Source organism: Sorex araneus, chromosome 1 (assembly GCF_027595985.1).
Source record: "Sorex araneus isolate mSorAra2 chromosome 1, mSorAra2.pri, whole genome shotgun sequence".
NCBI classification, from domain to species: Eukaryota; Metazoa; Chordata; class Mammalia; order Eulipotyphla; family Soricidae; genus Sorex; species Sorex araneus.
Genome location: NC_073302.1, coordinates 233,276,218 through 233,289,830, shown reverse-complemented (window position 1 = coordinate 233,289,830; position 13,613 = coordinate 233,276,218). Strand labels below are relative to the sequence as shown.

At 40.1% G+C, this 13,613-nt stretch overlaps 1 protein-coding gene across 4 annotated transcripts in view; it reads right to left on the bottom strand.

Moving 5' to 3' along the window:
- The window catches only part of DCLK1 (doublecortin like kinase 1), a 372,695-nt gene that overhangs the window by 94,900 nt on the left and 264,182 nt on the right, over positions 1 to 13,613 (bottom strand). For all 4 annotated transcript variants that reach the window (XM_004604525.2, XM_055131489.1, XM_055131485.1 and 1 more), the window contains exon 5: positions 10,933 to 11,049. In XM_004604525.2, the coding sequence (XP_004604582.1) occupies positions 10,933 to 11,049 (117 nt within the window). The remainder of the gene's footprint in view (positions 1 to 10,932; positions 11,050 to 13,613) is intronic.

Sequence of the window (13,613 nt, the reverse complement as noted above, 5' to 3'; positions counted from 1 at the left end):
GTACAAAACGTAGAAAGATACTCTGTTTTTATGGGTTAGAAAGTTAGCCATTTTAAATTTCTACTCAAAGAATTTTATAGACTCAAAGCAATTCTTAACAAAATTACAAAGAAATTTCTCAGGAAATAGAATAAAACATTATTGAAATTTTCAAGAAACCACAAAAAAAACTTCAAAAAGCCAAAGCAATCCTGAGAAAAGTAAAGATGAGAGGTATCATGCTCCCTTCGATAGCTTAGGTGGCAGAGTGGAGGACTGTATACTGTAAAGATAAAAGGTATCAAATTCCTTGACCACAAACTATATTACAAAGCAACAGTAATATAACAGCATGGCTTTGGGTCAAAAAATAGACACATGACTCAATGGAATAGCATATAGAACCTAGAAAAATAATCACATATACATGTACATTAAATTTATGATAAAGAAGCCAAGTACAGGGAAAGGGAAAGTCTCTTCAACAAATTATTCTGGGAATATAAGTGTCTATATGCAAATATTAAAGTTAGATCACAATCTCATATTCTAAAATAATCCAAAATGAATGAAAGATTTGGATGTGAACTTACATGCATCAAGTGCATAGAGAAAAACATAGGCAAAGTATTCTATGACATTGGCTTTAGTGAAGCCTTTGAGAACTATATTTTAACAGCTTTTCAGGATGTAGTACAGGAAATCCCTAAGCACCATGTAGGTGGTCCTTTAGGACTCTGGCACTACAGAGCCCTAGAACATCACCTGGGAGGCTCACCCCAACAGACTACAGATCAACTGTAGAACTGATATCTATCATCTGTGGTCCATTCCCTTCTCTTATTTTTAACATGATCATCCCTTTTTTAGAATTATGAAATTTTATTTTATTTTTTAAAAAAATTTATTGAATCACTGTGAGATAGTTACAAGCTTTTGTGTTTAAGTTACAATCACACAATGATCAAACACCCATCCCTCCACCAGTGCACATTCCCCACCACCAATATCCCCAGTATACCCTCCTTTCCCACCTTCCCCCTGCCTCCATGGCAGACAATATTCCCCATACTCTCTCTCTCTTTTTGGGCATTATGGCTTGCAACACAGATACTGAGAGGTCATCATGTTTTGTCCATTATCTATTTTCAGCACACATCTCCCATCCTGACTGATTCCTCCAGCCATAATTTTCTTAGCGATCCCTTCTCTATTCCATCTGCCTTCTCCCCTGTGCTCATGAAGCAGGCTTCCAACTATGGGGCAATCCTCCTGGCCCCTGTATCTATCTACTGTCCTTGGGTATCAGTCTCATATATAGATCTTATTCTATACTCCACAAATGAGTGCAGTCCTTCTATGTGTGTCCCTCTCTTTCTGGCTCATTTCACTTAGCATGATACTCTCCATTTTAAGCAAATTTCATGACTTCATTTCTCCTAACAGCTGCATAGTATTCCATTGTGTAGATGTACCAAAGTTTCTTTAACCAGTCATCTGTTCTAGGGCACTTGGGTTGTTTCCAAATTTTGGCTATTGTGAACAGTGCTGCAATGAACACATACGTACAGATGTCATTGTACTGTGCATTTTTTGCACCCTCGGGATATATTCCCAGAAGTGGTGTTGCAGTGTCATGTGGGGAAAAAAGGATCGATTTTTCACTGTTGGTGGGAATGCCGACTGGTCCAGCCTTTCTGAAAAACAGTGTGGACAGTCCTCCAAAACATGACCATCCTTATTCCTTGTGCCCATCAATGACACAATAGCATGAACTGGTCACAGCAAATTACTCCTCACAAAGGAACTATCTCACTGCTTCCTTCATACAATTCCTTCAGATGCTTGGACTCTATTTCACTCCTGAAGTCATGACTGCAAAGGCTCCTACATCAGCCAGTTGGTGTACACAGTGTCCACTTGCTTATACTTGGGAAACATCAGATTGACTTATATGAACTCCTTGCTTCTTTAAATAAATTTTTCCTATTTTTAATCTTTTCTCTTTTCTACTGTTTTATCATTGGTTTACAATAACATAGAACTGGGGACATAGCTTACCTACTCTGTTTATAAGACTCACCACACACTATCAAAGTTCTTGTACCACTTCTGAAGATCCTGTACTCATATTCCCCATCTACTTCTAGTTCATAATCACCATGGTGTTCACCTAGGCTGGAAGTTTTTGGTTCTTTACATGATTTTGAGCTTGTGTTTATGTTAATTTTAGCAACCCCTCTATGAACTTAAAGGGTGTCTTCTCTTTCCAGTTTTATTTTAAAATCTCAGAGACCAAATGAAGGATTTAAAATTTTCAGACTGGTCCTAAAATACAAGCTAGGATAGTGAATTATAAGGTGAGTTACTTTTGAACATACTAATCTCTTCCCCTCCCCATCTTCCCCTCCCCTCCCCTTCTCTCCCATTCCCTCCCCTCTCCTCTCATATCCTCTCCTCCCCTTCCCTCTCCTCAACTCCCCTCTCCTCTTCTTTCACACCCAGCGCTGAAAGAAGCTATTGTTCGGTTCCCAGATCTGTGCTCAGGAGTGCCCCTTGGTGCTGTTCAGGGTACCATATGCAGTTAGTGGTGGGGATCAAACCAAGTGCAGCTGCAAGCAAGGCAAGCACCTTATTTCCAATATGACATCTCCTCCCACTTTCCTACCTTCTTTTTTGCACTAATGGGCTCATTTGTTTCTGATAGGGCACTTGTAAGGGTGCAGCAAAAAATGAGTTTACAATGTATGATTGCCATTTTTGTTTTCTAGAGGTGGTGATTTAGAAATGTTGCTGGGGAGATCTCATTGGTCCTGTTAACCATTCCTACACTGGCTGATCATGGAGAGGCTGTCACTGTCACTGTCACTGTCATCCTGTTGCTCATCAATTTGCTCGAGTGGGCATCAATAACATCTCCATTGTGAGATTTGCTGTTACTGTTTTTGGCATATTGAATACGCCATGGGTAGCTTTCCAGGCTCTGCCATGCAGGCAAGATACTCTTGGTAGCTAGCCGGGCTCTCCGAGAGGGGTGGAGAAATCGAACCCGGTCCGCCGCATGCAAGGCGAATGCCCTACCCGCTGCGCTATTGCACCAGCCCTATGGAGAGGCTATAGTTACTAATATTTTTTTTGTCTGCTGCCTGCTACATTAAGAAGAAGAAAAAAAAACAGTTGATTGTCATTGAGAAAGCAGACAATGAAAAGATGCCCTTTCTCTAATTCTTTTTTGTTTCTGGCTTTTGGGCCATACCTGGTGGTGCTCAGGGCTTCCTCCTGGCTCTGTGCTCAGTTATCACTCCTGACAGAGCTCAGGGAACCACATAGGGTGTGAGAAACTAAATTCAGATGGGCCATGTTTAAGGTAGGTGCCCTGCACACTGTACAATAGCTCTGCCTCTACTAATTGTTATAGATGATCATCTCATTGGTGAAGTAGAACTCTGATTTTCTCTGTCTCTATTCTCTTAATAACTGGATAGCACAGTGGGTAGGGCGTTTGCCTTGCATGTGGCTGATCTAGTTTCGATTCCTCCATCCTTTTCGAAGGATACTCTGGCAAGCTCTTGAGAGTATCCTGCCCACACAGCAGAGTCTGGCAAGCTACCCATGGCGTATTTGATATGCCAAAAACAGTAACAACAAGTCTCACAATGGAGATGTTACTGGTGCCTGCTTGATGAACAATGGGACTACAGTGCTATTTACAGTGCTACAGTGCTATTCTCTTAAACTGAGACAATGATTCCAATTCAACGTGACTATGTACAAGAAAAAGGGGAAGTGTCCACGTCAACAGAAAAAGTGGGGTCAGACACAGGGTCATGATTGTTAATGTTTGCTGTTGAAACCTGTCCTGAATTCTGGCTTTCAACAGACAACAGCCAGGGAGCTGGTAATGTGGTATATGAAGGAACAGTTTCATCAATATTTACAAAAAGGGCCCTGAACCTCAGGATATCGATTCAACTTCAACACATTCTAGTGTTTTTCAATTCATTCATTTAGTCAACAAGTACTCAGATGTTACCCTGCACACGAAGGCACTGTGGCCTGTGGCAGGATATTCTGCTCTGAGATCTTACCACCTGGTGGGCTGATATGATATGATGGGCAACAAAAGCAGTTGTCCTTTAGATTTGTACAGAGAAAACTCCAAAGAGTGAGGGAACCAGGTTGTATTTCACAGGGGTCAGCTGAGCCAAATGGTTGGTATGGGCTTTTCACAGTTTAAGGGACAAAGAAAGTTTTCTAGCAGCAAAGTTGAAAGAATCTGAGAAGTAGTAGCGGCAATTTTATTCATTTGGGTGGGACACACTTGGCAGTGCTCAGGGGTGACTCCTGGCTTTGTGCTCTAGAAGTCATTCTCAGTGGAGTTTGGGGAAGTATGTGGTCCCAGGGATGAAGCTTGGGCTTTCTGCAAGCAGAACATACACACGATCCCTAGTGCTATCTCCCTGGCACGCTGGGTGGAAATTTCAATGATTTTACAGGATGGAGGCCAAGTCCAGGGAAGTGGGATATAGGAAAGGAAAGGAAAACTGGGCAAAAAAAAAAAGCAAAAACAAGGTAAGACTTGAGAATAGAAGTTGACACTACGTTGGGCAATCAGTATTGGATGTGGGGTGGATGTCTGTGTGAGAGGGCGGGTGTGAGGGGGGGTGTATATAAGGAGGCGAGGATGAAGGCAGGGAGGTCAGTAAGAAAGAGACGAGGTTCCTATAACTTGTAAGAGAATGAGGATCCTAGAGCAGCATTTCATTCCAAAGGAGAGTTAGGAAGAGTGGTGACAGATGGGGGTGGGAAAGGAGGGAGAAGTCAACTAAATTATTTCAGGAGCCAGGAATATGCTCAAGTGGTAGAGCTCATGTAATTTTTAAAATTTCCTTTAATATTAAGAAAACAATGTAAAGCAAAGTGTAATTGAGCTGTACTTACTGAAATATAATTAGTGTATAATGTATTATTATTTGGAGGTATACTTGATATCACTTCCCTGTATTTAAAAGAATTTCACCTTTCAATTACACACTTTTTAAGATGTTTGTGCTTCAAAGACAGACACATTAATATTCAACCTATAATAAGCATTCCTTATGATCTTTGCTCATTTATAAAATGTTCTTGTTTCCTTAAGAAGCAATTAAAACCCATTTTACCCATTTCTCAGTAGTACCACATTCAACATCTTGACATGAAATTGTCTAGGGGCTCATTATTCATCTTGGGTATTATTAAGGCTTTTGGTTTCTTTTTTCTAGCTCTAGTTGCTTTTTTCTGGGCCCTTCCTGTTAAGGAGACTAATAATAATTCAACAGCTATGTGAATTATGCTATCTATAAATTATTGAGGAAGATTGATCTGTATGTTTCTTGAGAGCAGGGGTAGTTTCTTTCATGCCTACATTATTAGTGCCTAGTAATGCCTGGCACCAACAGGCCTCCACTTGCTTACATCAAATGTGTAAATGAACATTTTACCTTAATAAACCACCTCTAGCCTCTTTAAATAAAAAAAAACCAGAAAACAAAAAACAGGATGAATAAAGAACAAAAGAGAAAAATTATAGTGGATTTTTATCTGTGCACTAACACTAAATTGCAAAAAAAGTTTCAGTCTACCCTCTATAAGGAAGTCAGGCTGAATCATTTCCTCTTCTGGATCCCTGATGCCTGCCATGAATACTTAGGTTTTGGCTTCGAAGTGTTATGACATTCTACACAGCAATCTTCAGCTAGCTGCTTTATTAGCTACTTCCTGGAGATCCAAACTCTAATAAATAGAGGTGAAGAAACAAGTATCAAGGGTTGTCAGCCTGCTGTGCTTAGAGCTTTGAAGCCCCAGGTACCAGCTCTGAGTTACCACTGTGTCTCTGTAATTCCAGGCAAAGGGGTGCTCCCAGCCCTGCCTGGGCTTCCTTGTTTCTGAAACAGATAAAAATTTCTCATCCTGAGATCCCAAGTGGCCGCCCACGCACAGTTCCTCTGCTCCTGAACGGCCATGATCTCAGAGGCACACAAACCAATTTCAGAACCCAGTGACTCCTGGCAGAAATACTTCTAGACTGTAAACTAAGCTATGGCCCAGTGCCGCCCTGGGAGGGGAAGGGTTTTTGTCCCTCGGCCTTTTCCCTTGGTGGCAGCATGGTGACCACCATCTTTAGAGCCTACTGGACGGAGGTATGAGTTTGCAGTGATGGGGCGCGTGGGAAATCTCGGGATGGGGTTGGGGCAGAACCCGCCCAGATGAGACCCTGAGTAGCCGCCCATGAACAGCTTCTCCTTTCCTGAATGGCCATGGTCCCAAAGGCAAACAAACTAATCTCGGAACCCAGCGACTTCTGGCAGAAATCCCTCTGGACTTAATTACTAAAATACCAGAAATTCAAAATCACTCGGCTGCTCTTGCAGCCAGCAATAGAAAACAAATTATCAAATGATGCCTTTTCGTCAGGTCTGATTGTTGGGGGAAAATTCCAAATAATAATAGTGGGTTTTCTGTTGAAACACTGAATGTAATCAGAGTAAAGAGAGAGTAAAGTGAAAATCATCTGCCACACAGGCAGGGTGGGAGGTGGGATGGGGGATATACTGGGGTTCTTGATAGTGGAACATGTGCACTGGTGAAGGGATGGGTGTTTTATCATTGTATGACTGAGACTTAAACCTGAAAGCTTTGTAACTGTTCTCACGGTGATTCAATAAAAAAAATAATAAAATAAGTTTTTAAAAATTCTCATCCTGTTGGGAGTTCACTAGAAGGATCCAAAAAATGTTAAAAGTCTCATATAAACTCTCATGTACATTTATATAAGGTTAATAGCATTTTTCCTGTTCCTGGAGCAAGCAGATATCATTGGGCTGCACTAGCTCAAGACAGGGACAAATGGAGACGTTACTGGTGCCTGCTCGAGCAAATCGAAGATCAACGGGACTACAAGTGATACAAGTGAAGTGATAACAGCATTATCATGTATGGCTGTGAGACATGAAAACTGCACAGACCCTAACTTTAGTCCCTACTACCATACATATATGGTAGGATATATATTAAAGTAGAAATTATTTGAAACTTTAGGTTAATGTTTCTATTTTTTAGGTTAATGTTTTAGTGATGATGGGGGAATTCCTTGATGTTAAAAAGTCGGGTTCTTGATGGGACTGGAGGAGAGAATTTAAAGCATCAGAGTACAACAATCGACATTCTAGTTCCTATTAATTATGAACAATACAGAACATACTACTGTTTCAGAAGACAATGATGGTTCACTACATTTTGCACTGGTTTCAGGAGCATCAGACTGGAGCAGACAGAAGTTTGCTGCAGCACAGACGATCTGAAGCAGGAGCATTTCCAGAATTAACAGTTACACTTGCATAAGAAATAGAAATACCAGGAGTACTACACATCTGTCAGACTGTCCTGGGGGAGGAAGCAAGTGATCTTGTGGTCATTGGGATGGTCCACACTTTTACATGCTGAGTACTGAATGCTCCGGGAACCCTCTCCACATAGTCATCTGAGGAAAGGAGTGTGCCATAGTAATAAGTGAGAGGTAAGAAACAGCTGTTACATAACCAGGAAATGTCTGTATGACATGTATTTCAGAGACAATTTTTCAAAAATTGAAATGTTGTATACATAAAAGGCTTACATAAACAAAACAAGTTTCATGTCATTTGCTTGATTTTGACCTGGAAATTATACCTTAGATAACTTTTTTTTTTAAAGAACACAGGATGCATTTGTATTCCAATTTTTTTTAATAGAAATACTATATAGTATGGCTTTCTAACCACAAATTCCAAGTTAGGGCTGGTTTTGACTAGAATTTCCTAGAGCTTCAGGAAAATAATAGGAAATAGAACAGTTTGTCTGAAGCAACCTACTGATTTTCAGGCTATGTCTCCAATCCATTTTAATCTTCAAAACTGAATAGTTCCAAATATTATACACAAGTATTTTGTAAAATGTGTGTAACCTTAGAGATGCTAATAGTTACTATTACCAACTAATTCTAAAGTAAAGTAATTTTTGTTTATAATTATTGTTTTAAGATTAGATTAATGATTCTTTTTAACTCAAAAAAATTCTGAAGTAAAACAGATTCTTAAGCATTGAAAATCTTACTGGTAAGCTGCAAAAATTTCTTTCCTGTTACTCATGATTAGGGAAATGTGAATTAAAACAACAGTGACATATCATTTCATGCCTGTGAGAATGGCACATATCTAAAAGTCTGAAACAGCCAGTGTTGGTGGGATTGTAGTGAGAAAGGAACTCTCATCCACTATTTTGGGATATCATCTATGGAAAGCAACAGGGAGATCTATTCTAAACCAGGAATAGAAAGAACCCCCTTATAACTCAGCAATACCACTTCTTGACACCAATGTCCCAAACACTAAAACATTAACTTGAAAGAATATATGCATACCTATGTTCATCACTTGGTACGATACCCAAGATATGGAAACAACTCAAATGCCCAACTATGAATGAGTGGATCAACAAGTTGTGGCATATATGCACAATGGAATATTATGCAGCTGTAAGAAAGAACAAGGTTTATGTTCTTAGTCAAAATCTGAGAGTGGAGAGTTATAGCAGCAAAAGTCATCAAGTTCCCTAAGGGCATGCACCATCTTTAAACTTCCAGCATCACTCCTTTATCCTTTTCCTCATCCTTATTTTAGTGCTCCATCATTCTGAGTGAGTTGTGTCAGGCAGTAGGAAGATTTCTCAATCTCTCTCTCTGCTGGGAGGGGAAACAAGCTTCATCTCAAGTGCCAGACAGAGTCTCAGGAAGATTTAATGGGGGAAATGGGCAGTAGCAGTGCATGTTGAGCCCCTAAAGTGAGCATCAGAGAGGGCCTTGGAGATTTGTTTAGAGACCAACAGTCCTCAGAGACATTACTAGGGAAGTGTGGTACCAAGAGAATCAAGTTGGGCTGTCTGCTCTAGATCTCTAGCCTACTATGGCTTCTTTCTTCTAAATCTTTGAGAAATGTTTAGACTTTACCTGCAGTAAGGAAAAACAAATTTTGGCACTACCATTTTTATTTTGAAATTTGTTTTAATTTGTTATTATAGTTGAGGAAACTAGGTTACAATAGTATTAGAATTGAATGATATCAATGTATAAAATTACCACAAATCCCTACCACCAAAATGCCCACAACTCTCCACCATAGTTCATATATCACCTCTAGACCAATACTTATTACTCCCCAAATGTTATCTTTCGATACTACCTATTTGTCTTCATGTCTCTATTCTATTCTATCTCTATTTTATTTCTTTATTTGTCCTCTGTCTGACTTATTTCGCTTAACATGATCTAGTTCCATCCACATCATAGTGAACTGCATGATTTCATCTTTTCTTACAGGTGTATAATATCTCACTACATATATCACTGTATCACTGTCATCCCATTGCTCATCAATTTGCTTGAGCAGGCACCAGTAACGGCACTTGGTTTGTATCTGACCAACCTCAGAATCATTGTGAGACTTGTTACTGTTTTTGGCATACCGAATACTCCACAAGTAGCTTACCAGGCTCTGCTGTGTAGGTTGGATACTCTTGGTAGCTTGCCAGGCTCTCTGAGAGGGAAGGAGGAATCGAAACTGGGTTGGCCACGTACAAGGAAAATGCCCTACTGGCTGTGCTATTGCTCCAGCCCCACTCTCTCTCTCTCTCTCTCTCTCTCTCTCTCTCTCTCTCTCTCCATATATATATGTATATATATATAAAAAAATGTCTTTATCCATTCATTTATTTTTAGGCATTTGGTTGTGTCCATATCCTGGCTACCGCATAGCATCACCATTTTACAAGATGGAGTTTATAACATACAGTGATTCAATGGCTGGTCAGTGTTAAGGGAGGCTGGCCCTGCAATCACAGCCCAGAGTCCTCTGGATCCAGGCTGGAGAGTATTAAAACAAGCCCCTTGTGGGCTGCAGAGATAGTATAGTGGTTACGGCAATTGGTTTGTATCTGACCAACCTCAGAATCATATATGGTCCCTGAGCACTATCAGGAGTAACCCCTGAGCAATGTTGGGTGTGGTCCAATCTCTTACTTTCACACATTCCCCCCAGCTCAAAGGAAAGCCTTAATGTACCTAAATGTCTATGTCCTTCTTTATAACTGTTTCTCTGTCTTCATGAAATGAGGTGGCAATCATTTTAATGTATTATTACTTCAATAGTTTTTATCATTTAATAAATAATTCCCTCCAATACTGAAAAAGACCTTACATCTGAAATCTAAAACACCTTGCACTGAATTAATCTAGTGTTATAAACAAAGGAGCGAAAGAGGGGTGAGGTGGATATCTTGTGAACACATAATTTGCTGATGTAAGCATCAGAGTCACTAAGAGACAAGGCAGAGGCTCCAGCCACTGCAATGGCTCTGACCCATTTTCACTGCTTTGAATCCAAAGCCATGCACAAAGAGAGTAGAGTAAAAGGCATATTAATAGAGTTGGAGAGCTAGCTCAACAGGCTGGTTGCATGCTTGCACCAGGGAAGCCCTGGGTGTAATTTCAGACATTATAACAGGTCTCATTTCCCTGACCCTGAAAGAGCCTCCAATCATTGGGAAAGACAAGTAAGGAGAGGCTGCTAAAATCTCAGGGCTGGGATGAATGGAGATGTTACTGGTGCCTGCTTGAGTAAATTGATGAACAATGGGATGACAGCATGGATCCATGAACAGAGTCAGGAGCAGCTGGATACTGCTGGATGTGACCACCAAAACACCAGAACCCACCAATGAACAACAAAAAGTGGACTAAAAAAAGTCCAGCAAACATAAGTTGGGAATTTGCCACAAGCCAGTCCTAAAGGAACGAGTGCTTTAACAAAGACTTCACACACTCAGTACCCAACATGTCAGAAATAAGATTGCTTCTTTAAAGCTCCTTGGCTGCTTTACCTGAGCTGGTTGAAGCAGGGGATTTGCTGCGCCTGGAAGGCCCGGGACTCTTGGTGGTGCTTCTGCGGGATGATGATGCTATTTTGGTGTAAGAAGTAGACTTCACCACTCGACATTCTGGGGAAAGAACAAAAATCATTCATCATTACTTAGTAATAGTACACACCATTCAAACAGCATAGTACACTTGGGTAATGAAATCAATGCTATCCTTGGCAAATCTCCTAGCACTCATCTCTGACAATGGCACCAAAAAGAAAGGAGAAAGGACATGCTGGGCATCTCAGACATCAGAGGATTTACCATCTTAACAAAAATATTTAACATAGGTTTCAAGTAATTCTGCAGTAAAAGAATTCTCGAGAATAAGAAAAACCCTCCACTGGGGTTTCTCCCCACCCACGCCCTGAGCAAGTTGTTTGTAGTTGTTTATTCCAAGAGAAATTGTTTCTTGTTCCAGGAAAATAAATTACAAAATGTTAGTGTCATAAAATGAGGCATGGTGATGAGATATATCAGCCATCATAAAGGATCCACCCACCAGGTCCAAGTTTACTGTTGTTGGGATTCCATGAAATGACACATGGGAGTATGCACCACTTGGGGAAAGGACCAGCATTTTTCCCAGAAGAGGTAAAATCAGAGCTGAGGAGTCTTTTCCCTGCTAAAAGGGTGCTATATGAACATGTGTCACCACAGAGGTAGACATAATACAGTTCTTGTTTATAAGAAACAACCAGACTTTCATTAACTAACTCCTTGGTGCTCCTTAGTTTATGTGTCTGAGTTTATGAGTTTATGAGTTTCCGTGTCTCCCTAAAGTGAGCTGGACTAGCCAATTAGGATGTGGAGATCCAACATATTATTTTCAATAAAGTGCTTTGTAATAGCTAAAATGAGTTTATAGTTATAATAATAAATAATCATGACTTATAATCCATGGGTAGAAAAATAGAAACAAGCATGAAGAGATGTTGGGTTCTGCTGCAATTTGGTTGGAATTAAAGGGTATCATGCTAAGTGAAGTGGGTCAAAAAGAAAAAGATAAGTTCAGATGATCTCACACATATGTGGAGTTTCAAGTACAAAAGCAAGAGATTAGGGGCTGGAGTGATGGAACAGCAGGTAGGGTGCTTGCCTTGCATGTGGCCAACCCAGGATCAATTCCTGTTGTCCTAAATGGTCCCCAGAGCCCCACCAGGAGTAATTCCTGAGTGTTGATCCAGGAATAACCCCTGAACATGCCTGGGGAGGACAAAAAACAAAAGAGCAAGGGATTAGACACTGCCCAAAGGAAACAAACCCTAAGATGCTTCTGAGGAGGGTGGGGGAGGGGGAAGGTGGAGTGGTTTGGGGAGGGAAAAAGGAACCTTGGGAAAATGGTGGGGGAATACTGACACTATGGCAGTGGGTGTGGTACAGTAAAGTAGCAAGCATAAACACTAATATTAATAATAATGTAAATCATAATACTTCAGTATAAAAATAAATAAATGACAATCTCCTTCACCAAAACTACTACTATATCCTAAACTTATTGGAACATACTTTGGAAATGTCCTTTTATTCTGAAGGTGCTATGAAATGTGTAGAAATTTTTTAGCTCAGATATTTAAACAACATTGGAATCACCTCATTTATCTGTGACTAGTTCTTTCTTATGCAACTATATTGTGAATATTCTTGTTTAAATTTAGTATGCAGAACATTTAAAATAGCATGAAGGTATCACAATTTGCTTAACTAAATTGTCCTATTTGACATTTAACTTGCATTCAATATTTCACTTTTTAAAAAGTAATTACTCAATAGCATCCTTATAAACAAGAGTGCAGTTATGCAAGAATTTCCTTAGGAAGGACTTTGTCCCTGGCACTCAAAATTTAGTTTTAATAAATTTTAATAATTTAATAAATTAAGAAACCCTAGTTGGTACTCAAAAGTATTTGCCCAATAAAGTGGCACTCAGGTTTAAAAGTAATGTTGAAAAGCTTTTGACAATTTTTCTTTTTTTAAAATTTTTTAATTAGTGAATCTACATGAGTGTACAGTAACAGATTTACACACTTTCATACTTGTGTTTCCCTCATACAATGTTGGAGCACCCATCCCTGCACATGTCCATTCTCCACCACCAGTGAATCCAGTATCCTTCACCCCCAACCCATCCACCGCCCCCCTCTGTGGCAGGGCATTCCCTTTTGTTCTCTCTCTCCTTTTGGGTGTTGTGGTCTGTAATAGGGGTATTGAGTGGCCACTGTGTTCAATCTATAGTCTACTTTCAGCATGCATCTCCCCTCCCAAGCAGGTCCTCCAACCACATTTACTTGATATCCCCTTCTCTATCTGAACTGCCTTTTCCCCCCAGCATGTGAGGCCATGGGGCCATTAGGCCAAGCTCCTGGTACTTATTTCTACTATTCTTGGGTGTTAGTCTCCTACTCTGTTATTTTATATTCCACAGATGAGTGCAATCTTTCTATGTCTGTCTCTCTCTTTCTGACTCATTTTACTTAGCATGATATTTTCCATTTTGTTCCACTTATATGCAAAATTCATGGCTTCATCTTTTCTAACAGCTGCATAGTATTCCATTGTATAGATGTACCAAACTTTCTTTAACCAGTCATCTGTTCTCGGGCACTTAGGTTTTTCCAGGTTCTGGCTATTGTAAACAGTGC